General features: G+C 53.8%; 2 protein-coding genes across 14 annotated transcripts in view; both read left to right on the top strand.

Moving 5' to 3' along the window:
• ADGRG1 (adhesion G protein-coupled receptor G1) overlaps positions 1–13,963 on the top strand; it is a 39,194-nt gene extending 25,231 nt beyond the window's left edge. For 5 of the 9 annotated variants that reach the window (XM_058706080.1, XM_058706079.1, XM_058706081.1 and 2 more), the window contains exons 2-14: positions 2,270–2,367; positions 3,104–3,541; positions 4,171–4,303; positions 4,869–5,016; positions 5,559–5,690; positions 6,048–6,164; positions 6,375–6,420; positions 6,664–6,767; positions 7,542–7,660; positions 9,359–9,627; positions 10,589–10,697; positions 11,088–11,356; positions 12,573–13,963. In XM_058706080.1, the coding sequence (XP_058562063.1) occupies positions 2,304–2,367; positions 3,104–3,541; positions 4,171–4,303; positions 4,869–5,016; positions 5,559–5,690; positions 6,048–6,164; positions 6,375–6,420; positions 6,664–6,767; positions 7,542–7,660; positions 9,359–9,627; positions 10,589–10,697; positions 11,088–11,356; positions 12,573–12,703 (2,079 nt within the window). In that variant the 5' untranslated portion in view covers positions 2,270–2,303 and the 3' untranslated portion in view covers positions 12,704–13,963. The remainder of the gene's footprint in view (positions 1–2,269; positions 2,368–3,103; positions 3,542–4,170; positions 4,304–4,868; positions 5,017–5,558; positions 5,691–6,047; positions 6,165–6,374; positions 6,421–6,663; positions 6,768–7,541; positions 7,661–9,358; positions 9,628–10,588; positions 10,698–11,087; positions 11,357–12,572) is intronic. The other 4 variants (XM_058706086.1, XM_058706087.1, XM_058706084.1 and 1 more) reach the window with 1 other exon arrangement.
• A 3,354-nt stretch (positions 13,964–17,317) lies between these two features.
• Positions 17,318–27,515, top strand: part of ADGRG3 (adhesion G protein-coupled receptor G3) — a 30,357-nt gene continuing 20,159 nt past the window's right edge. For all 5 annotated transcript variants that reach the window (XM_058708121.1, XM_058708119.1, XM_058708118.1 and 2 more), the window contains exons 1-2: positions 17,318–17,463; positions 21,987–22,146. In XM_058708121.1, coding sequence (XP_058564104.1) covers positions 17,406–17,463; positions 21,987–22,146 — 218 coding nt within the window. In that variant the 5' untranslated portion in view covers positions 17,318–17,405. The remainder of the gene's footprint in view (positions 17,464–21,986; positions 22,147–27,515) is intronic.

Genomic DNA, 27,515 nt, shown 5'->3' on the forward strand with positions numbered 1-27,515 from the left:
GTGGATGATTCTGCGCTGTCCTGGGCCCTCGTCTACCAGTAGTGGGAGCTCACTCTGAACAGTCAGCCGGCCAAAGAGAGACATGGATTTTGGCGAGCTCCATCCTTGCTTGCTGGGTCATGTCAGGAAGCCCTTAGCCCTCTCTGGGCCTTGAATCCGAATACCATAACATGGAGATTTGGACCAAATTCGCAAGTGATCCGTGAGCTACGAGTTCACAAGTATAGAGCCGTGGCCACTGTGAGGGGGGCTGCCTGGAGGAGGTGACATTTGGATCAGGGATCAGAGGTAGACAGCAACAGGGACTGGCAGAAAAGAAAGGGGTCCGGACATGCTGCTGTCTCTGGATGCTGGGTTTCCTCCTGCTGGCCTGAGGTGACAGGAGGCAGTTTCGAAATGAGGCAAAATGCTCAGAGAGAACACAAGGTGAAATCTAAAAAATCACAACGTGGGTAACAGTGGCCTTTCCCCAAAACACTTTCATATGTGTTAAAAAGAACATTGTTTTTAAAAAGTTTATTTATTTTGAGAGAGGGCGCACGCCTGCCACAAGCCGGGAAAGGGCAGAGAGAGGGAGGGAGAATCCCAAGCAGGCTCCGTGCTGTCAGCACAGAGCCCTATGCAGGGCTCGAACTATGAGATCTTGACCTGAGCCAAGTCAAGAGTCAGACGCTGAACCAACTGAGCCACCCAGGAGCCCCTCATATGCTTCTTCTGAGGGGTCCTGTGATGCCACTGAGGCAAGATGATGACACGGTCTGAACTGACAAGGTCTAAAAAATTGGGGTTCTAGTTTCAGGGGGCCAGGTTAGTTCAAGGAAGGAGACAATGAGCTCCTGTCGGGGCCACCTGTCCCTCGAATGCTACCCTCAAATATTCTGTCTGAAAGCCACCTCATCCTGGAAGCCCCCCTTGGCTTCTCCTGAACTTAGACTCCTTGGGTACACCCAGTTTTCTAGGCTTCCCTTTGTCTGGCTTGTGACAGATGATTGTATCTGCAGCCACAGCCATATGCAGGTACCCATGCAATGAAGATGCCTGTCTGTGCCTGTCAGCTCCCAGCTCAGTCACAGGGCCGGCTGGCAGTGGTGAGCACCAAGCCACCTGGCACCTCTCTCTGAGTGCCAGGCGTGCGGGTTCCCTGCCAGGCCCCACAGTCCCGACCGGGTGAGGAAAGCCCTGGCCTCTGGGTAATCTTGGCCAGGTCGTTTAACCCCTTGGGCTTCAGATTCCCTGTCTGTGAAATGGGCCAAGAACGGGGCCCACTCCACGGGGTTGAAGCGAGGATTAATACAGGCACAGAGGTGCGGTGGGAGAGCACAGGCTGGCAGATTGGCTCTCGGCCAGTAGAGATCCTGGGGATTCCGAGGGCCCACTCCACGCTGGGGTGGAGCTGGCGGGGGGGGGGGGGGGGAGCTGGGCCGTACTGTCAGCGTGTCCTTGTCAGACTGAACACGCTTCAGTGTTTCCAGCTGTGGGGGAGGGGGTGCGGGGGAGGGCTGGGACCTGGCTCCCCCCGGTGGTCATGACAGGAAGCACCCTTTTCCTCTGTTCCCTGCAGAGGGCGCTGTGGGTGCACTGATGCTTCACTCCATTTCCCTCACCCCTCCAACCGCCCGGCCTTTGTCCCACAAGCTCAGTGCACTCGGCCCTGTGGGTAGAGATGGACCAGGGGCTCCCTCGCTAGCGGAGGAGGGGGTACACCATCCGGCACTGCCTGGAGGCAGAGGAGGCCCTGGCCAGTAGTGGGAAGCAAAGGAGGCCAGGACTGACTGTAGAGGGAGGTGAAGAAGGCTTCCTGAAGGAGGTGTCCTCCGAACTGGGTCTTGGGGATGATGATGGTGAGGTTCCTGGAGGAGAAGCCGGAGGGCCCCCTTTCTCCTGCATCCCCCCCAGGCCTGGAGGGGCAGGGTGGTGGGGGTGGTTCCAGGTGGTCCTGGGAAGCCTTTCCCACCAGATTCTGGCCAAGATTACCCATCGCTGCTGGGTCTGCAGGGAAGTCCTATTGGCCCCATTTTCTGTGACTTACACAGGGTCGTGCAGCAAGTGAGGGGAGGAGCCAGGACTTGAACTCAGCCGGGCTCTGGACAGCTGCCGCCCCTTGATGCTCAGCTTCTGGCAGCTCTGGCGAGGTCCACGGGCTGTATCCTCACTTGCTTCCCCACCTCACATCCCACACCCACCCAAGCTACACTGGCTTCCCCCTCTGCAGGGCCGGCCCAACCACCTTGCGGGGCTGGCCCCGGCTAACACTCCTGGCCTCTTTCAGGCGGTGACTTCTCAGGGTGACTTTGGGGAGCAAGATGGCCACCCAAGTGCTACTGCAGACAGCACTGCTCCTGCTGGGTCTGCTCTTCCTGGTTCAAGGTAGGCTATCTTGGAGACGCTGTGGGACCGTTGTGATTTACATTAAAATGCCCCCATGTCAAGGACAGCTGCCAGCATATCCACGAACCCCTTTGGGCAGGCACGGGACTTTAGACACAGTTTAGCAAGTGGACGGTATCTTGCAGAAAAAGGGACCCCTTCTTTCTGGCAGATGCAGCCCCACAGTGCACAGTTTGAGATGGGGAACATGGATTGGGTTTTGGCCCCACTCACTTCTGCAGCCAGAACATCCTTGTGCAGTGCACAGCCTGCACAACTGTCTATGGTAGGCATGGCCTCAGGAAGTATTTTATTGCCTTTTTTTTTTTGCCTTTGGGGCACCCGGGTGGCTCAGTTGGTTATGGTCTGACTCTTGACTTCAGCTCAGGTCATGATCTCACAGTTTGTGAGTTTGAGCCTCATGTCAGGCTCTGTGCTGACAGCTCAGAACCCTCATGGGATCTTCTCCCTCTCCATCTCTCTCTGCCCCTCCTCCTGCTTGTGCTCTCTCACAAAATAAATAAATAAACATTAAAAAATTGTTTTTGCCTTTGAAATTATCATTACTTTTTAGTTCTTTTCATCATTTGTGAGCAGGGCACATTCACATTTTTGTAGACCTTGGAGGTATAGGCCCGTGGAACATGTGTGAGTCCCAGGCACCGGGATCCTGTATTCCGGGCCTGCCCGCCTCTTCTGCCCCTGGCTGCTCCCTGCTGGAGAGTCCCGTCTGTAGTCTTTCCCTCCTCAGGTGCCCGTGGCAGGAGCCCCCGTGAAGACTTCCGTTTCTGTGGCCAGAGGAATCAGACAGAGAAGAGCAGCCTCCATTACAGGCAGACATCAGACCTGCACATCTCCATCAAGAACTCCGAGGAAGCCCTCACGATCTACGCCCCCTTCGCGGGAGCCCTCCCGACCTCCCGATTCTTCCCCGACCCCAGGGGCCTCTACCACTTCTGCCTCTACTGGAACCGCCATGCTGGGAGATTTCATCTTCGCTATGGCAAGAACGACTTCTTGCTGAGTGACCAAGCCTCTAGACTCCTGTGCTTCCGGCACCAGAAGGAGAGCCTGGCCCGGGGTCCCCCACTGCTCGCCACCTCTGTCAGTTCCTGGTGGAGCCCCCAGAATACCAGTCTGCCCAGTGCTGCTGGCTTCACCTTCTCCTTCCACGGTAAGGCGACCTCCAGGCAGAAGGAACTTGCGCAAAGGCCTGGAGTCTGGGCAGTGGCCTGGGCCGCAGAGCTTAGCTTTGTTCCCGGGCACTGGGGAGCCATTGAAGGTGTCTGAGGAGGGGAGGGGTGTGATCCAAGATGTGCTTCAGGAGGTTTGTGGGAAGGTAGGGGGTAAAGGTAGAGGGGCAAAGTCCCATCCAGAGGCTGCAGGGAAGGTCCAGGCGAAGGAAGATGGGGCTTGACCAGGGTGGGAGCAGAAAGAATGGAAAGACAGGACTGGGTGTCAGGAGCCAGAGGCCACACAAGCCCCCCGCCCCCCCCCCCCCCCGCCCCAAGAATCCTCCTGGGATGGGCCCTCTCGGCCCAGGTGTGTAGGCAGAAGGACACCTGGGTAGCTGTGTCCCAGCCTACCCTGCTGGCGCTGGAGTTGCGGGAAGACTCCATGTGGCAGAGCCCCCATCTGGCTGGCTTCTGGGTGACCTTGGGGGACTCCACCCCACGTCTTGGAGCCTCAGTTTCATCCTCCGTGGAACTGGGGTTGGAGGGCTTCAGAGTCATGTGCGGGTTAAATGGGAGTATGGCACCTCCTTCACTAGCCTCAGGCCTGTCTGTCTGTCCTCTGCTCCAGATCCCCCCCAGAAGGCCTCCCACAATGCCTCGGTGGACATATGTGAGCTGAAAAGAGACCTTGAGCTGCTCAGCCAGCTTCTGAAGCACCCCGGAAAGACCTCGAGGAGGCCCTCGTCCACCCCTGCCAGCCAGTAAGCGTGGCCCCCAGACCCGGAGGTGGGCAGGACGGTGACCTGGAGCAGGAGACAGGATGGAGGAAGCCTCTCCTGGGGCTGGAACATTCCCTTCATCTTTCTACCTCCTCCTAGAGAAATGGAAATACAGCCCTCAGGCCAAGCCTTTGTCAAAACTATCACACTGAGTCATCCCAGGACGGCCACCCAAGCCCTCTTCCCCGCCAAGAAAGGAGACCTGATGGGCCCATTTGAGAGCTTGGCAGACTGAGGCCCAGAGATGGGCAGGGCTTCTCCATGGCCAAGAGGGGGTCAGTCCAGGCAGAGCTGGGCCCGGAACCTAGTGCTCAGGATAGCCTCCCCTTTCCTGTTTGCTCTGATGATCCAGCTTCCTCTCACCCCCCCCTGCCCCCCCCCCACCACAGGTTACTCTCTCCTGCGCCAGCACCAGAGGGCTGTTTTCTCTCCCTCCCACCCCCCATCCTCTGCCTGCCTCTTTCCGGTGTATCTGCCTCGTCTCCCCTTCTTGCTCCGTCTCCCTACCCGCCTTGATCAACCTCTCCACCCCTTCTCCCCCTGCTAGGCAGCTGCAGACCCTGGAGTCGAAGCTGACCTCTGTGAAGTTCACGGGGGACACCCTGTCCTTCGAGGAGGACCTGGTCAACGCCACGGTGTGGAAGCTCCAGCCCACAGCCAGCCTCCAGGACCTGTACATCCACTCCAGGCTTGAGGTCAGGAGGCAGGGGCCAGGCTGGCCGGGGCAGGAAACAGATGTGGAGGCGTGAGCACTCTGGGAGCCAGATGTGTGCTGACAAGGAAGGTCTCCGGCCCAGGGAATACCCTGTTAGTGGCTACCCCATGGCAGAGGACCCTCCCCAGGGGTGGGGACAGAGGTGGGGGGGACCGGCATCAGAGGCTCCTATGGCACCCCCGTGTAAACAGAAGACCAGTCCCAACGTGCCTGTGGGTGCGCCTCAGTCTCAAGGCTGCCCCTTGAGGGGCTGGGAGCTGGGAGTCCTCACATCCTGCCACCTGGGGTGCCGTCTGCAGCACTGGCCTCTGAGGCCCAGACAGCACGACACTGCGTGAATCCCCCTGGAGCCCTGGGCTCTAACCACAAGGCTCCCCAGCCAGCGCTGGAGCCAAGGACAGGAGGGCTTCCCGAAGGAGGTGGGCTTGGAGGTGGCAGCATCCAGGGAGGTGTTGGGGGTGTGTGTCCAGGAGACCTAGGAGCCCACCGCCGGCTGAGCCCTGCAGGGACTCTGGTCCGCAGGAGGCACAGAGCGAGATCCGGGAGTACTCGGTGCTGCTGCCCCGCGTGCTCTTCCAGAAGACCAAAGGCCGGAGGGGGGAGGCTGAAAAGAGGCTGCTTCTGGTGGACTTCAGCAGTCAAGCCCTGTTCCAGGTACGGGGCCCACATCCTCGTGCCCTCCCCTGGGGAAAAGCGGTCTCTGTGTGGTGGGGAGGTGGAAGGCAGGCGTGGAGCCAGGCCCCGTCCTCTGCAAGTCAGAGCCTTTCCTTGTAAAGTCAGAAAATGGACCGTGACGTGCAAATCTCCCCCGGAGAAGGCTAAATTATGTTGTTTTCACTACAGTGTAAATGACTACACGTGCAGGAATTGTTTACAGAGGGAGCCTCCGCGTGTCGGAGCAGCGTGTGGGAGTCTAGAGAAACCAGGAAATTCCTTGGCCTTTCTTCTCAGCCTTCAGGCCTCACCACCACCCCCGACCCCCCACTTTCTTCCCCCATCCCATATATCTAGGACAAGAATTCTAGCCAAGTCTTGGGTGAGAAGGTCTTGGGTATCGTTGTGCAGAACACCAAAGTAGCCAACCTCTCGGAGCCTGTGACGCTCACCTTCCAGCATCAGCCACAGCCGGTGAGTGGGAGCAAACCAACCAAGGACACGAGGGTCCTTCCTTTCCTGCCCTGCCTTCTGAATCACTCACCTTTAACAAAATGACCCGCTGGCTGAGGGCACCAGACAGTCAGGTGCAAACGGGGTGGTGGCCTGACGCTGACTTCCTCAGCCTGGCCCAGAAAGGAGAAGACTGTGATGGGGTCCACTCTTCCTTTCTTGTCCCGGCAGAAGAACGTGACTCTCCAATGTGTATTCTGGGTTGAAGACCTGACATGTGAGTGTGGAGGGGTCCCTGAACTGGGCAGGCATCTGGAGGAGAAAGGGGCTCTCGGAGGGAGGGGAAGATGGGGTTAATCAGGGAGGGCTTCCCGGAGAAAGGTGAGCTTTGAAGAAGGAATGACGGCAGAGTGGATGTTTGCAAAGGCTTGGAGCAGTGATGCGATCGTGCGTTTCGGGGGTGTCCAGTGGGGTCCTAAAGGACTGGGCTTGATGAGAGCCCCACGGAACCCCTCCTCAGTGAGCAGCCCGGGGAGCTGGAGTGACGCGGGGTGTGAGACCATCAGGAGAGAGACGCAGACGTCCTGCCTCTGCAACCACCTGACCTACTTTGCGGTGCTGATGGTGAGCAGTGCCCCTGCCCCGCAGCCATACCATGGGCTGGATGCCAGCCACTTTGCACATACATGTTGTTCATTCCTCACACCAACCCCCGAGGTGCCTCCTGCCGCCGTTCCATTATATAGATAAGGAAATCTAAGTTCAGAGAGGTTAAGCAATTCACCCAAGGTCACACAGCTAGTTAGTAAAAAAGCTGCTCTTTATTCCCAAATGTTGGTGCATGATAAAAATGCAGAGCCCTGCCCCTAACTGAGAATTCTAATTCCACAGGCTGGGGCAGGGCCATGAGTACATTTCCAGTGAGCCCTCAAGGGGATACTGAGGCCCATTGTGGAGGCCCTCACAGCGGACTTCAGGGTTCCCGAGGGCACAGAAGCTTTGTGTCCTAGGTTCACCCTCCCAGAATCTTGGGACCCAGCTTCTGCGGGAGCGGAGTGGGCTTCCAGCTCTCCCGGGTGTGGGGTGCCCAGTCTCTCATGGGAGGCTCACTCCGGTGACGAAGGTTGTAGAAAAACAAGGAGTGCCGGGCCGGAGAAGGGATCCCCTAGTGGAGGGTTCTTGACCGTTGTGAGGACGTGGTGAACGAAAAGTACAGACCCCTACCGCCACCCCCACCCCCCGCCCCCCGTCCGAATAACACACTCACGGGCCACGCTCTGCTCAGGTTGGGGTGGCGGTGGTTCATAGATGCCTGAGGCCCACCCCTCCCCCCGGGGCAAACCCTCAGTGTCGAGTTGGGGACGCTGAGGCCAGCCCTGGCCCGTGTCGTGGACCCAGGTCGCCTCCGTGGAGGTAGATGCCATACACAAGCACTACCTGACCCTCCTCTCCTACGTGGGCTGTGTCATCTCCGCTCTGGCCTGTGTCCTCACCATCGCCGCCTACCTCTGCTCCAGGTAGGGCCTGGCAGGGGCGGGAAACAGGGAGGGAGGAGAACCTTCATTCCGGGACCCCACCACCCTCGAGGCCCACCCTGGGGACTGGCTTGACCGTCCCCCCCCCCCCCCCCCCCGCAAAATGTGCCTGCGGTTGCAGGAGCCCTGGGAGGCGCGGTCAGCTGGCCCCGGGGGCTGTACGTCCTGCTCAGATCTGTGGTGTTGGGACGACCTAGCACTTACGATCTTCATTGTCTGCCAGCATCGAAAATCGAGAGGGGTGATGTAAAACTCTCGATTTCTGCGTTTGAATAATCAGATGTGTCACTGCTGGAGGCACATGATAATATGATGGTGAGCTTCCCACGTGCTACACACTGTTCTGAGTGCTTTACGAGCACAAAATCGCTTCAGTCTCACAAGGGCCTTATGAAAGAGAGCGCAGAGAGGGTAAGTGATGACTTGCCTGCGGTCACACAGCAAGGAAGTGGCAGAGGCGGCCTTAAACCCAGGCAGGCTGGGTCCAGGTATCTGATTCTGCAGAACCCCTGCAGGCATTCGAGTTTGACAAAGCCTCTCCCATCCCCCGATGGAGGCTTCTGTGAGTCCACAGCCATCAGTCACTTGGGGGCCTTGAGGCAGAAGGTGCCCCGTGGGAAGCGTTTGGTGGAGAGTGCCTTCGCCCATCCTCAGACCGGCTGTGTGGACGGGTCCGGACCGTCAGTGCCAGGCTTGGCCTAATTTGAGGTCCATCTGCAGTCAGGGCCTGGGCCCGTTTGGGCAGAGGGCAGACACTCTAAACCCTGTGGGTGTTCTCGACTGGGAGGAAGGGAGGGTGAGCTGTGTGCATGCGTGTGCATACGTGAGCCCACAGCTGTGCACACGGTGGGTGACAAGGGACAACTGGCAGGCTCAGGGGAGGGCAGGGGGCAGGACCACAAGCCTCCTGGAAGCTACTCATCAGTCACAAAAGTGCCCAAGGACAAGGACAGGAAACCTCAGGGACTGAGCATTTTATCTGTGCCAGACGCTTTACCCTGCGAAGTGGCCGTCCCCCCATTTCATAGATGGGCAAACTGAGGGTGAGGGGGAAGGGACCGGTCCAAAGTGGTACCAGGAGTTAGGGTGGGTGGGCGAGGCTGTTCTGTTGTGCCCGCTGGAACACGTGGTGGATGGTGCCAGGCAGAGCGCAGTTCGGGGCGTGGGGACCCAGGGAGGAAAGGCCGACAGTGCCCTGGATCATCAGAGCGGGGCTGGACTGTGCACACACACATTTGCAAACCTGAAGACAGACAGGCAGGCATGCACACACACACACACACACACACACACGCACACGCACACACACACGCACGCACACATTCACAGCCTCACAGACGCATGGTCGTGCAGACAGACAGGTGGACACAGAACATGGGTGGCACGGATTCTCCAAACACAGCAGCAAATCCAGGGTCTTTCCCCTCCAACTTTGGGAGCCTCTGGTTGACTCTTGTGGCTGGATTTGTCTCACTGGCTCTGTCTGGCTAAATCTGCTGTTATAGGTGCCTCAGCCTGTGGCTGCTGGGCACAAGGTAGGTGCACGGGGACAAGTGGGGATGACCTAGCTGCAGCCATAGGAATAAGACAGGGTGCGAATGTGTGTGCCCTGGGAAGGCTGCCCCGACCTTCCCAAGCTGGCCACCAGGGTGACCTGCCCCCACCCCCTCCCCCGCGCAGGAGGAAGACTCGGGATTACACCATCAAGGTGCACATGAACCTACTGCTGGCTGTCTTCCTGCTGGATGTGAGCTTCCTGCTGAGTGAGCCCGTGGCCCTGGCAGGCTCCGAGGCTGGCTGCCGGGCCAGTGCCATCTTCCTGCACTTCTCTCTGCTCGCCTGCCTCTCCTGGATGGGCCTCGAGGGTTACAACCTCTACCGACTCGTGGTCGAGGTCTTTGGCACCTATGTACCTGGCTACTTGCTCAAGCTGAGCATCGTGGGCTGGGGTAAGTTGGTAGAGGGTGCTGGTGGGCCCTCCGGACCTGCCTCTGCTACGTGGCAAGACCCGGGCACCTGGTTCCACTTCTTCGCTTGCCTCTTGGACTGCTCCCTCACCGTTTCCTTTTACCCACCCACCCACCCACCCACAGGTGTTCTTTACCTGGGCTGCAGGTTAAGGTCCCCTTTAGGAAGATGAGATGGTGAGCACTGCCCCAAGAAACACATATTCTCCACATTGCTCACTCTTTTGAAAGGGGGGTTTGCTGACATAGCCACCACGTATGGATGTGCAGGTTGTGCACTGCTCAAAGGCACCCAGTTGGGGGTGAATGGACTGTAATCCAGTCCTCCACTCACCTAAATCACCCAGGCTGGAAGTGGCTCTGTCTGTGGATCCTCTGAAGCTTCAGGTAACAGATTCCCCATAGCTCTGGCATCTGTCCTTGGCTAGGACAACCCAAGTTACCTATAGCCCAGACCTCTCAGTCAGGCCTGGGCCCAGGGACACATCACAAGTGGATGTTGCACAGGCCCGCCAACCTCCGCATGTCCCTGACCCAGTTTGCCACTCCTCTTGTGTTTCTCATCTGGCCCTTGTTTGGTTCACTCCATTGGTTTACATAAAATTCCTGCAGAGCTGGCTCTGTGTCGAGATGCAGGTGTTTGGTGGTGGGAGACCACTTCTGGAGAGCTCTCAATCTCCAGCCCATGGACAAGGTCAAGGCCCAGTGAAGGCTCTGGGAGGCTGCCCCTCCCGGTGTCCCCTACCTCTCCCTGTGATGTCCTGCCCCTCAGCGGGGACGCGCGGGCCCTTTCTCCCACGGGCCCCCAGGATGTTGGGGGGAAGCAGGGCTGGGGCTCTCTGTGGGAAACCCAAACTGGAGCGGGGGGAAGGGGAGGGTCCGAAGGCCTTGCCAGAGGGCAGGGGAGGGTGGGAGATGGAACCCTATGCTCTGCTGCCCTCAGGCTTCCCCGTCTTCCTGGTGACGTTGGTGGCACTGGTAGACATGAACAACTACGGCTCCATCATCCTGGCTGTGCACAGGACTCCGGAGAGTGTCATCTACCCTTCCATGTGAGTGGCTGTGTGCAGCGGGGGCGGGGAGAGGGGCCTTGGGGTGCAGAGGCCAGAGAGCGGCCTGGGCCTGGGCCACGCTGAGCAGGGGACTCCTGGGTGCCAGGGCTGCTGGAGCCCCGCAGAGGCTGGAGGGTCAGGGAGGGTGAGCACAGGCCTGGAGTTGCCCATCGCTCACCAGGTGACCTCGCGCAGCGCCTCGGTTTCTTTCCTTTGTGAACGGGAATATAGGTTGGAGTGGATGAAGGCACGAATTAAAAAGAATTAAAAAGAAAATAAGCCCCCCCGTGAGTCAGTCACAGCTCCCTGGCTCACTGTGGTGCACACCCATGGCCCAGGAAGCACGGTGCGGCCCCGTCGTGCGCTGAGCCCTCCCATCTCCGCCCGCAGGTGCTGGATCCGGGACTCCCTGGTCAGCCACGTCACCAACCTGGGCCTCTTCAGCCTGGTGTTTCTGTTCAACACTGCCATGCTGGGCACCATGGTGGTGCAGATCCTGCGGCTGCGCCCCCACGCCCAGAAGTGGCCCCACGTGCTGACGCTGCTTGGTCTCAGCCTGGTCCTCGGTCTGCCCTGGGCCCTGATCTTCTTCTCCTTTGCTTCTGGCACCTTCCAGCTGGTCGTTCTCTACTTCTTCAGCATCATCACCTCCTTCCAAGGTAGGCACGGAGAAGACCCCACCCCTGGCCTGGGCAGGGTGCCTGTATGTGGAGCACTGGGCAGGGAAGATATGACCCACTTCTGAAAGGTTCACTTCTCTGGGCCTCAGTCTTCCCATGCGGAAAATGGGGGCATCCTGGCCGTAGTTGACAAGTCTTTATTGAGTACCTACTATGTTTTGGCCCTATGTTAAGCCTTGAACTGGCTGGGTCAGGGCCTTCCCTCCATGGAGCTCATCTCTGGTGGGAAAGACCAAGCATGACAAGAAATCATCTGAGGGGCCAAGCAGACCTCTGCTTGCATGGACCAAGCAGCCATCTGAGGGGATCTCGGAGACTAGGGCAGTAACAGCGGGTGACGTGGTGGGCAGACCATCTGGGCTGGGGTGGGGGCCGCTTTGGGGAGGGTGGCCAGGGAGGCCTCTGTAGGAGGTATCTGAAGACAACAGAAGGGTCCAGCCGGGGAGAGATCAAGGGCCTTGTTACTCTGTGTGTGTTCCTTGCACTGTGGGCGTCAACACTGTGGGAAGCCTGCTAGCAGTGTGGACTTGCCGAATCAGATCTACATTGTAACAGAAGCCCAGAGAAGGGTGTGCATGCTACAGGCTGAGGCGGTCCGGCCTAAGCAGAGTGGGCCAGGCCGAGGGAGCAAAGGTCTTGAGGCTGGAATTTGGTCGTGTGTTGAAAGAATAGTGAGGGGGAGCGAGGCGAAAGGGTTAGTGGCGGGGGAGGGGCAGAGGGGAGGTGGTGAGGGGAGAGGAGCAGAGGGGCTGGGTCACAAGGGCCTGGGCCTGATGCCACAGGGTCCCTCTACCTGCATCCCTCTACCATCCCCCACCCTGCCACGACCGACCGACAGACAGACAGACACATACACATACACACACCCCCCCCCCCTCTGTTCTGGCCGAGAGGTGCTTAAACGGGTAGGCTCTGGAACCTGAACACCACTGTTTAACTCCTGCCTCAGCCAAGTCCCCTTATCTCCCTGGGCCTCAGTTTCCTCATTTGTGACACAGAAGAGTAACAAACAGGCCTGATCTCATAAGGACCTCGTGAGAATAACATGAGATGGGGCCCAGGGAATCACACGGTTTCTAACACGTAGTAGGTGCTCCCCTGGATCACATGGGTGCTGGTAGGCTGGGGAGGGAGGACGGAGAAGGGCAGGGCTGCCCCCAGCCTGCTGACCCTTGTGCCCCCCTGCTGCCCACAGGCTTCCTCATCTTCCTCTGGTACTGGTCCATGCGGCTGCAGGCCCGGAACGGGCCCTCCCCTCTGAAGAGCAGCTCGGACAGCGCCAGGCTCCCCATCAGCTCGGGCAGCACCTCGTCCAGCCGCATCTAGGCCACCAGCCACCTTCCAGGAGCTGTGTGAGGAAACTGAGTTGCGGCCTCTCCTCACCGCCGCCCGCCGCCCCCGCAGCCAGGCCGGACACTTCAGGGTCAGCCGGAGACTTGAGAAGAAGGCCCAGGGACCTCAGAGTGAGGGGACGGTTGCCCTTGGCAGCCAGACCCCCAGGCTGGGCCTTCTGAATTGGCCTGCAGACTGCTCGGCTCTCAGGTCCAGCTCACAAGGGGCTGAGGAGTGGGACCGTCCCGCTGCTGTCCTCGCTGGGGGCTGAAGGCTGTTCTTAAGTCACCGCCGCTGGGCCCGGCCCTCGTGGCTGGCGATGGGAGCCCTCACGGCCCGAAGGTCAGGTCCCGGGCCTGTGAGGCCCGGTGGCAACCTTGGTCCTGTGCCCCCACCCAGGACAGAAATGTGCCATAGCTGTTCTGTCTCTGGTGATCACCATGAGGGCACTCGGCAGTCCTGTTATTTTAGCCTAAGAGTGGTACTCAGGGCATGTGGGGTTGGGGCAGAGCTTTGAGCCAGACCTCTGGAGGAGAGCCCCCTCCTGGCAACATCACCTCTACCTTGGAGCCCAGGGCCCTCCGTCATCCTCCCCAGCCCTCCCTCTCCAGCCCTCCGCTCAGCCCCAGGGGGTCCCCTGGGGGCTCCCAGGCCCAATGCTGTATTTTGGGTTGTGGTTTCCAAGAGCTGCCCGGTGCCTGCCGTAAACCTCTATCGACTGCACCGACTTTTGCCTGCCCTTGACTCAGGCAGAGTATAGACATTATGGGCTGGGCCAGGTCTGTCTGTCCATCTGGGCCTTTCTATAAGCTGCATCACCCTTGCTCACCACTGCCAAGCCCATCCCTCACAGGGGCCCTCAGCCTCTCTCGAAGCCCTCTTGTGGCAAGAACTGTGGGGCACAGCAACGCAGAATTATTTCTGCCCCAGTGCCCCAGAAGACTGAGACGTGCTTCCCCTGGTGACCCTGGCCTACAGCCCAACGTGCTCCTAAAGGGTCGGAGCTACAGGTGTAGGGTTAGCAGAGCCATCGTTTCTTGCTGGGGACCCAGGAAGACTTCCTGTAGGAGGCAGCATTTGATCTGGATCTCCGCCTTAAAGATGTGGAGGCCTTTCTTTTTAAGTACTGCTATCTCATTTGTCTTTTGAATTTAAAGAAGTAGACGTTTGTTGTAGAGAATCTGGAAACTGTAGAAAAGTACACAGAAGAAAATAAAAATCATCTCTTGTTATCACCTAACAAACCAATGTAAACAGTTTGGAGCACTTCCTTCTGAGCTTCCTTCTGTGCTTCTGTTAAGAGTCACTGATACAAACACCCTGGGGCCAATCGAGAAACAGGAATGAGAGAAGAAGGCTGCGTGTGAAAAAGAATCAACCGCTGGAAACTTTATCCACCGGGACGAGTGGGGGATAAATGGTGACTTGGCGTCAGTGTTGGGGAAGCAGTGGGGATTGCTGGGGTCTGCGGTGGATGAAAGATTACAAGCCCGATGCCGAGGGAGCCACTCAGCTCCAGTCGCCTACCACCACGCAGGGATAAGGACCCAGGTAGCCAGACCACCCTCCTTTTATGATAAATCAGAAACCCAGGGGCGCCTGGGTGGCTCAGTCAGTTAAGCGTCCAGCTCTTGATTTTGCCCAGGTCATGACCTCACAGTTCATTAGTTCGAGCCCCGCGTCGGGCTCTCTCCCTCTCTCTCTGTCCCTCCCCTGCTTTCCCTGTCTCTGTCTCTCTCTCTCAAAATAAATAAATAAACATTTTTTTTTTTTAAAGGAAGAATAAAGAAATCCAGGCTGTGGGGGTACAGAATCCCCTGGTTTAAAGATTTGGCTCATCCAAAAAATTCACTGGCCAAAAGAAATCAGCCTTGGGACTGAATTCAGCCCTTGGCTGGCTGCGTGATGTATGCAGCCAGTGTGTGGGCCAGTGTGTAGTTGATGGGCTGCAAGAAGAAATGATCAGACTTGCCTCCCATCACTACCTCCCAACTGGTTGCGTCCAGCCTGCTGTGCCCGTGCCATGGCACAGGAGAGGCAGACCAGGTAGGTTTCTGTCCCCACTCAGTAGAGAGCACTGGCGAATGGTCACTGCTACTTGCATCCAGGTCTCATAGCCCAGCGCAGGTCCATCCCAGGCCCTCCCCGAGCTTCCGCCCTGCACAGTCTCCTTCCTCATCATCTGGCTGCTCCAGGGGGATCACGGGCTGGGGAAAATGGCACCAGGGTCTGGAGTTGGACGGGACGGGTGCGAAGCCAACTTAGCCGCCGGGGGTAGACCGGCAGTGCCTTCTGATGGCATGAATGTGGGATCTGGGGACCTGCAGGGACCTCAGCACATGGGACCTCCTTGCACCTGCCTCTTTTCCGAAGCTCCTCTGTTCCTGTCCCCTCTCTCATTGTCGTCTGCCTCCACCTTTCGGCAAGTCCTGAGGACAGGGGCAAGCCTTGCCCACAGTGACCTGCTTGGGCAGCTCAGGGGGGTCAGAGCCAGCTCCCTCCTCGCGGACTGCTCAGTCTCTCTGAATGAGGGTCACTTGGGGCCCCAAGGGGCTAGACCTTGGGGGGGGGGCACCTCCCCCCATCCTCAGGAGGGAAAGAAAGGACTCAGCCCCCTTCCCCAGGCAGATGACACTCCCTTCAAACAAATTCTCCCACTTCAGAGAATTCTTGAACATTAGGCTCTGGCTTTGAGGCTGGCTCAGGTAGCAAGGAGGGGCCTCTCGATGGTTGGATCCCATCTACTTAAGACAGGTGCTAGATGGGCCCCCTGATGGTCCTTATTCCCTGAGCTGTAGGGCCTTGGACAGCAGGACCGCTGTTCTCAGATGGACATGACCAGGTTTGCGTGTGGAGACATTGCTCTGGCATGAGAAATGGATGGATGGAAGTGACTAGAAGGTGAACGCTGGCCAGGCCTGGCCAGGAGGCTGGAGCCCATCTGGAGCCACGGGGACAAGCAGTGGAAGTGGCAGAAAGGGAAACTGCAGTTCCATTTGCCCTGGGCTTTGGGGGTCCCAGGGCTTTGTCCATGGCTCCAAGGCAGTCCCCAGCCCCGGTGGGGCCCCAGAGGGGTAGCCCTCTGGCCCTGCCCAGCCATCTTTTGCCACTTTCCTAGACCCCTGGTCCTGTCTTTCCAGGTGTGCTGGATGGTCTTGGTCCCTCCTTCTGGACCCTTCTTCACAAACAGGCACCTGTGAGCCCCTTTGAGGGCCCTGGCACCAGGACGGGTTTCCACGGGGGACCCAGCAAGTCCGCACTTCACAAAGCCCTTGTCCAGCCCTTGTCACCTGGCTGCAGCTGGGAAGGAGGCGGGACAGGCCCAGTGGTTCCTGTCTGCCCCGAAGCCTTCCCTGCAGAGGAAATGCCTGGGGCTCCATGCCAGATTCCCACCTGTCACCCACGCCCCATGAGTGACCCCGACATCCTCTCCCCAACCTCCCCCCGGCCCCGCCAGCGGGGGACTGAATCCTGTCTAGACACTGTCTGGGAGGAAGGGGAAGGGGCCAGGGAGGTGGTCCTCAGGCCCTCGAGGTGGAGCACGTCTAGCTCTGGCCGTGAGGTAGGAGATGCTCATCCTGATGCACCTTCTTGGTGGGATGCTCTCGGACTTTGATCTTGCAGTGACCGTGGGACCATGCCAAGGGCCTGGCCTCATCTGCACGGCTTCCTTGGAGTCCCCAGAGCTGGGGCCTGAGTGGTCAGCCCCTCCCCTTCCCTCATGCTGCACTCCATGTGTGTTTGCTGCCCCCACTTCCTGTCTGGGCCACCCGTGACCAGCCAGGAGATATGACAGTAATTGTGAAGAACTGACAGTCATGTAAGGAGATAGTGACGGTGGCCAACCCCCCCCCCCCCCCCCGCCTGGACAATTCCACATGCATGATCTCATGAGTTCTCCGCATGTCTTGTGAGAGGCCCAGAGCAGCAGACAGCTCACCCGAGCTCACCCAGCCAGGAAGTGGCCAGGACAGATGTATCCCCAGGCCTGACCAACCCCAGAGCCCATGCTCCTGCCCACCCCATCCCACATCTCCTGTTATCCAGTCTGGTAGGAGGCAGCGTGGTGCCGGGGCCTCCAGGGCCAGCCCTCTGCTGCTCCCAGGACCCCAGCAGGCATGGCCTTGATCCTGGTCTCGTTCAAGCCATAAGCATGAGTGAAGGAGCCTGAGTACCGTCCCAATCCCTGCAGCCAGGCTGTGTGCCTGGTGTATTACAGGTGTCCTCAAACTCCAGCACGGCTCTCTGCCGCAGCCCTATTACTGTATTTGCCTTACAGAGGAAGGAACAAGCTCAGAGAGGCCCCCAGCTTGTGAGAGGAGGGTCTGCGCTCGGTGTGCCTGACTCTAAAGCCTGTGCCCCTCACCATCCCCGGGCGTCCGCTTGGGCGCGGAGGCCTCTGCGGCCGCTGGACGCCAACTTCACAGCACCCGGCAGCGTCCCTGGGTGGGTGCAGCGGTCCCCTCTGCAGGCGGTCGCAGAGTCGGGGGGAGACAGGAGGGCTGGCCAGTTCCCCACTCTCACCTTTCACAACCCATCCGATGGTGCCATGGAGCAGGAAGGCTGAGAAAGAGGCCACAGGAAGCCGTGACGCTGCGTGGGGGGAGGGGGTGGAGGCAGGCCGCACAGCAGAGCCTGGGGCCAGAGGGACACATAGACACCAGGCTCCGGCCAGCGCGGACAAGGCTGGCCAAGGATGGTGACACCCGGGGCTCTGAGGGTCCTGTTTCTCCAGCTCCTGCTCTGGGCCTCAGGTGAGCGGCTGGTTCCTCATCCCCTCTTCCCGAGCCCGGGACACTGAGGGATAGGGGCCGGGGAGGGGGTACGGTCGGGGTGTGTTGAGCATGTGTGTCCAAGGAGACCATTCTGCCAGCCTCTGCACGTTCTCTCACCTCATCCTGAGTTAGACGTCGTCATGGTGAACTCGAGTCAGTGCTGGGTCTCAGGTGCTCTCCTCCCTCCCCTACTCTGGGCTGTGGCTTCCTGGCGGGCCTGGCTCTGGGACACAACTGGGCCCTGCGCACGCTCATATCCAGCTGGCCTCTGAGCTCCCGGGGGAGGGGACAGGACGCTCTGGAGGCTGAGGCCAGGTGGGGCTTGCACTGAGCTCCCCCATGGCTCCCCCTGCCCCCGCCAGCTCTCCTCTCCCTGACCCGGCAATGGCCTCCTAGTCTCCGGTGAGCCAAGCCGGGAACAAGGCTTCCCGCCCCTCACCCACTATCAGCCTTGCATACGTGGTGGTTCTCCAGAGCAGTTTGAGGACCCCAGGTCTTGCCCTTGCTGTACTCTCTCCCGGGAAATCTGAGCCCACACCTGGCCCACCTGGCCAGCTCTCACCCTCCTTGGCACCCTGTGATGTCTGCAGTGACCCTCTCAGGCAGAAGGGGTGCTCCCAACTCATGCCCTGTGTGCCCTTCCTGTTTTGTTCTTTAGTGTTGTTATTTTACAAGTTTTTGAAGTTTATTTTGAGAGGAAGAGAGGGAGAGGCAGAGAGAGAGGAGAGAGAGAGTGCCAAGCAGGCTCCATGCTGAGAGCGCAGAGCCTGAGGCAGGGGCACAATCCCACAAGAGTGAGATCATGGCCTGAGCAGAAATCAAGAGTTGGACGCTTAATCGACTGAGCCACCCAGATGCCCCATTCTCCTGTTTTGCTCTTGACTCAGTGAGTGGCCTGCATGTCGGTTCCCTTACGTGTCTGTGCAACACAAGGTCATGTGGCTTTCATGGGGTCATGGAGTCACATGGGGTCAAGCTCTTTGGGCTTCAAAGAACCTTTTTCTCTTCAATGTTGGGAGATTCGGCAAAGTGCAAAGTTCAGTTGACTCAAAAAAAGGGGGGGAATGATGATGTTGTCCTCCTGGCAGAACAAGCCGTCAGGCAGAACGCTTCACAGATTGACCCCCTCCCCGGCCACCATGATAACCAGTGGTGGCTATTGTCTGGTCTCAGCGGGCACCATAAGGACCCCGGGCCCTTCACAAAAGCGGTAACTATGCTGGCTGGGGCTTCGAGGCTCACCACAGTGACTGGGTTTATTCTATGGTCGATGTGGGAGCTCCTGTTTGGGCAAAGCGTCAGCCATTTGAATAGTATGAGGAGGCCTGAGAGATTTATATGTTTATATGTAAAAGTAAGTCTCCTTCTTTTGTGGATATTTATGGGTTACTCAGCATTGTCTGCTCCTTGATTGATTCATTCGATAAACACTGATAGTGACTTCTTCGCAGGGCCAGGCCCTGAGCCAACGAGGCTGGGCTGTGGCAGAGAAAAGCAGTCGCCTGATGCTGAGCTGTAGGGAGGGGCAAAAACCGCCCTCTGACTTCCGGCCTGCTTCCCACTTGACCATGGATTGAGGTGTTCCCGGAGGCCAGCTCCTGGGGCAGATCAGGATGGGGAAGTGTAGTGTAGGTCTTGAGGTGGGGACTGTCATCATCTCACACAGGCCTGGTTCAGGCTGTCTCTGTCTGGACTAAATGCTTCCAGTGTCTTCAAAAAATATTCACACAAGAAGATATTTAATCATCTTATCTGCCCTCGCGAAAAGCTTCACATACACGACTGTGCTTACATTTTGAGGCAGGCAGGAAGGCGGCTATGTTAACACCTGCCGGGGTGCCACCTGTGCCCAGCACCCATTTGGGACTCCTCGGGCACAAAGAAGGCTAGGATTACATAGAGAATGGCACCCCCACTCCCCTTCCCTCTCCTCTCTCTCCCCCTCTCTCTTTTTCCCTTTTTTCTTTCTCTCTTCCTCCTTTATTTAAAAAGCAAATGTAGATCATATTATACACATGCTCATTGAGCATTTGCTTCTTCCCATTAAACGGTGTCATGAATATTTTTACAATCTAACAGAAAGTTAAAGTTTCTTTATAGGTTACTTAAAACACTGTCATCATAGATCTGATTATTATGAAATCCACTCTAAAATGTAATTTTTTAAAGTTTATTTATTTATTTTGAGAGAGAGAGAGATGGCGCAAGTCGGGGGGGTGGTCAGAGAGAGAAGGAGAGAGAGAGAGAGAGAGAGAGAGAGAATCCCAAGCAGACTCCGTGCCGCCAGTGCAGAGCCTGACGCGGGGCTCGAACTCATGAACCAGGAGCTCATGACCTGACCTGAAACGGAGTGTCGGATGTTTAACCGACTGAGCCACCCAGGTGCCCCTAAAATGTAATTTTTAAAGCCCTACATTACTCTAACTTTGATCTGCCATTATCTGTGTCTCTATCTTAAAAATTAGCTTGTTTCTTTTATTGTGAAAGTCATGTTGTGTGTGATTTCTTGAAAAAGAACCCACACACCAGAGAAGGGTACAAGTAATGAAAAGTAAGTGTCGCCCCACCCACCTCACCCTTAGCACCGCACGTCCTAGAGGTAGCCCCCCCTTAACCGTTCCTGGTGTGCCCATCGGAAAGGCCAAGGTGCACAGGTTGTCAAGACACCCCCACAAATGGACAACGGATAAAACAATGCAGTTCACAGGAAAAAACATACAAATAGATGCTCCGACTCCTTCTTAAGTTAAAACGAAAATATAATTTTACTCCTCAGGTTGGCAAAGGCTTGCAGGTTTGGGGAAGTCTAGGATTAGGAACATGTGGGTCCATAGCCACTCCGTTTGCTGCAGGTAGAAATAGGTGCATCCCCTTTAGAAGGAAATTTGGTAACACCTACCAATTTTTAAAAGCTCAACATTTTGACCCAGAGATTCCTATGATAGCAATGTTTTCTATGAATTCTTAACACAAGCTGACAAAGAGGTAAGCAGTGTTGTTCAAAACAGGAAAAAAAAAAAGAGCGACAACCTTAAAAGCCGGCCAACAGAGGAGCAGTTGAACAAGGGTCACAAGACCCACCTCACGGAAGGAACAGTGTTCAAGCGTCCACAGAAAGACACGATCGGCAGGTGCCGACGTGGAAAGCTCTTCAACATATATTGCTGAGCGATCCCAGTCGCGTACATTTTAAAATGATTTATATCACAACACTCGCCTACACATAGGACATTTCTGCAAGGTTGTGCAGTAAATTGCAAAGGGTCGTGAACTCTGGAGTGTGACCTGGGAACTGCAGGGAGTTTTACTTTTCATTTTATGTCCTTGTGTACAGTTTAATGTATTTTTTTATTTAAATTTTTGTTAATGTTTATTTTTGAGAGAGAGAGAGAGAGAGAGGTACAGGGCATGAGAGGGGGAGGGGCAGAGAGAGAGGGAGACGCAGAATCTGAAGCAGTCTCCAGGCTCTGACTTGTCAGCACAGAGCCCGATGCGGGGCTCGAACTCACTGACCGTGAGCTCATGACCGTAGCTGAAGGTGGACGCTAAACCGACTGAGCTGCCTAGGTGCCCTGTACGGTTTTTTTAAAAAAGAAAACAAGCCTCTGTCCGTGTATTAACTTTGTTGAGAGACAGGTAAATATGCATACATATACATACACCCAGCATAAATACACAAATACATAAATAGTCGGTTTTACAATGAAATTCTCACCTCCTGGAATAAGGAATACTGACTCTCTGTACATCTACGATGAGCGATACCCTTCATGTGTTTGAACTCTAATCCTTCCCCAAACTCACAAGGAAGGTACTATTAGCCCCATTTAGCTGATGAGAAGATGGAGCCTCAGAGAGTTTAAGTGGAAACATAACAGTTTAAGTGTCCCTGAGGTCACACAGCGAGTAAATGACTCAGAGCTTCCATTCCATGCCCCGTGCCAGGTGAAAGGGGAACTGAGCGAGAAGTCACGGAAGCTGGTCTGTCGTCCGGAGCTGTCCCCCAGCTAGCTGGTGACCTCACTCAAGTCACTGTGCCCCAGGGGCCCTCAGTTTGCTGTGTTCTTCCCCTACCCCAGGAGGTAGCCTGTGAGGGTTGTAATGAGAACGTGGGGGAATAAGGCAAACTGAGACAGAATATGCCCAAGGGTTATACCATTAGGCCACAGTTGCAAGGTCTTTGGAATGTCTGATATGGAACAACTGTGGAAAGCCCAGCAGGCTCCCTGGAGGAGGTGGTAAAGGGTAATAGGAGCCATGTGCCAAGCCCTTTGTACACACTTTCCCCAAAGCATCCCACCGGCCCTGTGAGGTCAGGGGTAGTATCTCCTTTTGCTTGGGAAACTGAGCCCAGCTCAAGTGCGCTTAGTTAGTGTAGATGGATGGAGCTGGAATTTCAGCCCACATGACCAGACCCTGGGGCCTGAGCATCTTGCCCTCTACCTCTTGCCCTTGCTGCCTCCCTACCCAGACCCTTCCCACCTTCTGCATCCCTCCTTCAGGTATGGAAAATTCTGAGATCCTGGAGCAACCGAGAAACGTCTGCCTGGGTCTCATCAATGAGGGCAACTATGAGTCCTTCCACCTGGAGAACACAGCTGGCTGCTTCACAAAATGCAGGCAGTCAGGGAATGAACCCTGCGACCTGAAAAACTTACAGAGGTAAGGGGGCCCTCTGAGCTAGAGCAGGGCTCTGGGGCTCCTTCAAGGGTGGCAGGGAGGCTGTTAGGAAGAGACAGAGCTATCAGCCCCCACGGCTCCAGAAAGTGAGGCTGCCCGCTCACCTTCCCACCCCGTTGACGCCCACATTCCTCCAATCTACTCACTGAGACCTTTCTGATCCAGGGGATGCAGGGACGAATCAGCCCCTGTTCCTACCATTGTGGAGGGTCTGACAGGGGCCCAAATGATGATGATTCTAGAGTGTGGTCAGACAAAAGGGTGGACAAGGTGCCGGCTTAGCTCAAAGGAAGACTGCCAAGGCTTCACGGAGGAGGCAACTCAGGAAAAGGCTTTGAAGACTCCATGGGAGTTTTCTAATTGGACCCAAGCAATGTTAGGGGATACAGGCAGCAGAACTTCAGGAGTGTTGGGGGGGAGAACCACACTGCTTTGAAATGTGAAAGAGTGACATTCTGGGGATGCAGGCAACAATGGGGAGGTGGGCTGGGTAGGGGAGAGACTAGAAATATAAGCAGGGACCAAAGTGTGAAGGGTCGTGTAAGCCATACTAATGTGGGAGGAGGCAGAGCAAGGACAGATTTTTAAACAGAAGAAAAGCATAGTCAGTTTCGCACTTTAGAAAGATCACTCAGGTTTCAGGGAAGGATACAAGGGTGGTGGTGCAGGAAGAGACTTGGACCAGGATGCAACCACAGTGTCTGCGTAGGAGTGAATCACCTGGGTAGGTGCTAAATCACCACCAGCAGCACCAATTGGCTCTGTGCACCTGGAAAGGAGGGATGAATTAGAAACACTGTATGACGCAGAACCAGTAAGACCAAGAGACTGATAAGGCCAAAAAATTAGAGAGAGTGGGTTGAGGGAGAAGGGGTTTAGAATACGACGTCTCTAGCAATCATCTCCAAAAATTTTTGCCTCTCTCCCCTCCAATCAAAGCTGGCTATAACTGAATTCTTCTAAGATATGCAGGACAACCTCATAGCTGGCCCTCAATTCATGCTTGCTGAAAAAAAAAAATGAGTGAAAAGCCTGTGTTCTCAGGCTCGGTGTTAAGATGGCAATCTGACTGAACTATGTCATTTCAGGGGCCTGAAAACACTCCCATTCCCACCGGCACCTGCTTCAGTAGCTTCTTAGCTCTGGGAGGCTATTCAGGGATAGACTGTGCTCTCCTGTCTGTGCTCTTTTATGATGGGGATAAACACTTTGGAAAAAGCAGGGGCTCTGGGATCAGAAGATGTGGATTCTGTTCCCAAGTCATCAGTTAACCAAGTTACCTCCTTTATCATCACAACCCTCTGAAGTGGGTCCGGCCATCAACTCATCTCAACATAGGAATTTAGGGAGAGGGCACAAACATTTTGTCCATAATAGAGCCTATTATGAATAACACTGCCATGAATTTTTAAAATAGATCTTGCCATCAACATTTTCGTACATGTCTTTTCATGAACATATACACTCATTTCTCTTGAGTAAACACCTAGAAGGGAATCAATGTCAAAGGTATGATGAATTTTAGTAAGCGTTGCCATAATTTTCCGTGGTGGCCATATCAGTTTACATTCCCACCAGTAATGTGTGGGCATTCGAGTTATCCCACACCTTTGCAATGCTTGGTATTACCAGTCATTTTAAGTTTAGCCATTCTGGAAAGGATATAGTGGTATCTCATTTCTTTTTATTCATTTTGATAGCTTTACTAAGGTATAATTTATGTACCATCCAATCTATACATTGTTAGGGTACAGTTCAATAATTTATGGTATATTATGCAGTGTGTGGAACCATTATTATGATCATTTTAATAACACTTGCATCAGCCCCAAAAGTACCCTCATACCTGTTTGCAGACAATCCCTGCTCATATACCCAGCCACAGCCAACCACTGATCTGCTTTCTACCCTATATATTTGCCTTTTCTGGATATTTTCCATAGGGGACTCATACAATATGCTGTCTTTTAAATCTTGCTTCCTTCACTTACCATGGTTTTGAGTTATATTCATATATTAGCATGTATCAATAGTTCTTTTTTTATTACTGAGTAATATTCCCTTGTGTGGACATACTACATTTTGTTTATCCATTCATCAGTTGATGGACATTTGAATTATTTCCAGTTTGGTGATTATGAATAATGCTGCCATGAACGTTTGAATTCAAATCTTTGTAGACATATGTTTTCATTTCTTTTGGGTAAATACCTAGGAACAGAATTGCAGGGATATCTGGTAAGTATATGTTTAGCTTTTTAAAAACTGCCTGACTATTCCTCAAAGTGTATCCTTTGCTTTTCCATCAGCATGCAAAAGGACTGCGGGTCTAATACATCTTTGCAACCTTGTCAGTTGCAAATCCAGTAAGTGTGAGTGGTATTTCACTGTGGTTTTAATTTGTGTTTCACAAATGACCAATGATGTTGAACATCTTTTCATGTGCGTATTAGCCATTTGCATCTTTTCTTTGGTGAAATGATTATTCAAGTATTTCCCTCATCTTTCATTAAAAAATTATTTTTAATATAATTTATTGTCAAGTTGGCTAACATACAGTGTATACAGTGCGCTCATGGTTTTGAGGTAGATTCTCATGATTCATCGCTTACATACAACACCCAGTGCTCATCCCAACAAGTGCCCCCCTCAATGCCCATCACCCATTTTCCCCTCTCCCCACCCCCCCAATCAACCCTCAGTTTTTTCTCTGTATTTAAGGGTCTTTTATGGTTTGCCTCCCTCTCTGAAACTATTTTCCCCCTTCACTTCCCCTATGGTCTTCTGTCAAGTTTCTCAAATTTCACATATGAGTGAAAACATGTGATATCTGTCTTTCTCTGACTGACTTATTTCACTCAGCATAATACCCCCCAGTTCCATCCACATTGTTGCAAATGGCAAGATTTCATTCTTTCTCATTGCCAAGTAGTATTCCATTGTATACATAAACCACATCATCTTAATCCATTCATCAGTTGACATTTGGGCTCCTCCCATAACTTGACTATTGTTGAAAGTGCTGCTATAAACATTGGGGTACAAGTACCCCTATGCATCAGCACTCCTGTATCCCTTGGGTAAATTCCTAGCAGCGCTATTGCTGGGTCATAGAGTAGTTCTATTTTTAATTTTTTGAGGAACCTCCATACTGTATCCAGAGCAGCTGCACCAGTTTGCATTCCCACCAGCGGTGCAAGAGGGTTCCCGTTTCTCCACATCCTTGCCAGTATCTGTTGTTTCCTGATTTATTCATTTTAGCCACTCTGACTGGTGTAAGGTGGTATCTCAGTGTGGCTTTGATTTGTATTTCCCTGATGATGAGTGATGTTGAGCATCTTTTCATGTGTCTGTTGGCCATCTGGATGTCTTCTTTGGAAAAGTGTCTATTCATGTTTTTTCTTCACTTGTTTATTTTTTGGGTGTGAGTTTGATAAGTTCTTTATAGATTTTGGATACTAACCCTTTATCTGATATGTCGTTTGCAAATATCTTCTATTCCATCCATTGCCTTTTAGTTTTGTTGATTGTTTCCTTTGCAGTGCAGAAGTTTTTATCTTGATGAGGTCCCAATAGTTCATTTTTGCTTTTATTTCCCTTGGCTTTGGAGATGTGTCAAGCAAGAAATTGCTGCAGTTGAGGTCAAAGACGTTGTTGCCCATTTTCTCCTCTAGGATTTTGATGGTTTCCTGTCTCACATTTAGGTCTTGCATTCATTTTGAGTTTATTTTTGTGTATAGTAAGAAAGTGGTCCAGTTCCACTCTTCTGCATGTTGTTGCCCAGTTCTCCCAGCACCATTTGCTAAAGAGATTTTTTTCCATTGGCTACTCTTTCCTGCTTTTTCAAAGATTATTGGCCATACATTTGTGGGTCCAATTCTGGGTTCTCCATTCTACTCCATTTGTCTATGTGTCTGTTTTCATGCCAATACCATACTATCTTGAGGATTACAGCTTTGTAGTAGAGGCTAAAGTCCAGAATTGTGACGTCTCCAGTTTTGGTTTTCTTTTTCAACATTACTTTGGCTACTCGGGGTCTTTTGTGGTTCCATACAAATTTTAGGATTGTTTGTTCCAGCTTTGAGAAGAATGCATGTGCAATTTTGATTGGGATTGCACTGAATGTATAAACTGCTTTGGGTAGTATTCACATTTTAACAATATTTGTTCTTCAAATCCATGAGCATGGAATGTTTTTCCATTTCTTTGTCTTCTTCAATTTCTTTAAAAAAATTTTTTTTAACATTTATTTATTTTTGAGAGACAGAGAGAGAGAGAGACAGAGCACGAGCTGGGAAGGGGCAGAAAGAGGGGGAGACACAGAATCCAAAGCAGGCTCCAGGCTCTGAGCTGTCAGCACAGAGCCTGACTCTGGGCTCAAATCCATAAGCCGTGAGATCATGACCTGAGCCAAAGTCGGACGCTTAACTGACTGAGCCACCCAGATGCCCCTGGATTCTATATTGTTTATTTCTGCTCTGATCTTTATTATTTCTCTTCTTCTGCTGGGTTTGAGGTTTCTTTGTTGTTCTGCTTCTAGTTCCTTTAGGTGTGCTGTTAGATTTTGTATTTGGGATTTTTCTTGTTTCTTCAGATAGGCCTGGATTACAATGTATTTTCCTCTTGGGACTGTCTTTGCTGCATCCAGAGGGTTTGGACTGTCATGGTTTCATTTTCATTTGCTTCCATATATTTTTAAATTTCTTCTTTAATTCGCATTTATTCTTTAGTAGGATGTTCTTTAACCTCAATGCATTTGGACGTTTTCCAAACCTTTTCTTGTGGTTGATTTCAAGTTTCATAGCATTGTGATCTGAAAATATGCATGGTATGATCTCAATTCTTTTATATTTATTGAAGGCTGTTTTGTGACCCAGTATGTGATCTATCTTGGAGAATGTTCCCTGTGTACTTGAGAAGAATGTGTATTCTGCTGCTTTTGGATGAAAAGTTCTTAATATATCTGTCAAGTTTCTCTGGTCCAGTGTATTATTCAAAGCCATTGTTTCTTTATTGATTTTCTGCCTAGATAATCTGTCCATTGCTATAAGTGGAGCATTAAAGTCTCCTGCAATTAGTGTATTCTTAGCAATAAGAGTGCTTATGTTTGTGATTAATTGATTTATATATTTGTGTTCTTTCAGTTGGGGGCATAAACATTTATAATTGTTAGCTCTTCTTGATGGATAGACCCCATAATTCTCATATAATGCCCTTCTTCATCTCTTGTTACAGCCTTTAGTTTAAAATCTAGTTGGTCTGATATAAGTATGACTACTCCATCTTTCTTTTGGCTGCCAGTAGCATGATAGATGGTTCTCCATCCCCTTACATTTAATCTGCAGGTGTCC

This window comes from Neofelis nebulosa, chromosome 17, assembly GCF_028018385.1.
Source record: "Neofelis nebulosa isolate mNeoNeb1 chromosome 17, mNeoNeb1.pri, whole genome shotgun sequence".
Taxonomy (NCBI): domain Eukaryota; kingdom Metazoa; phylum Chordata; class Mammalia; order Carnivora; family Felidae; genus Neofelis; species Neofelis nebulosa.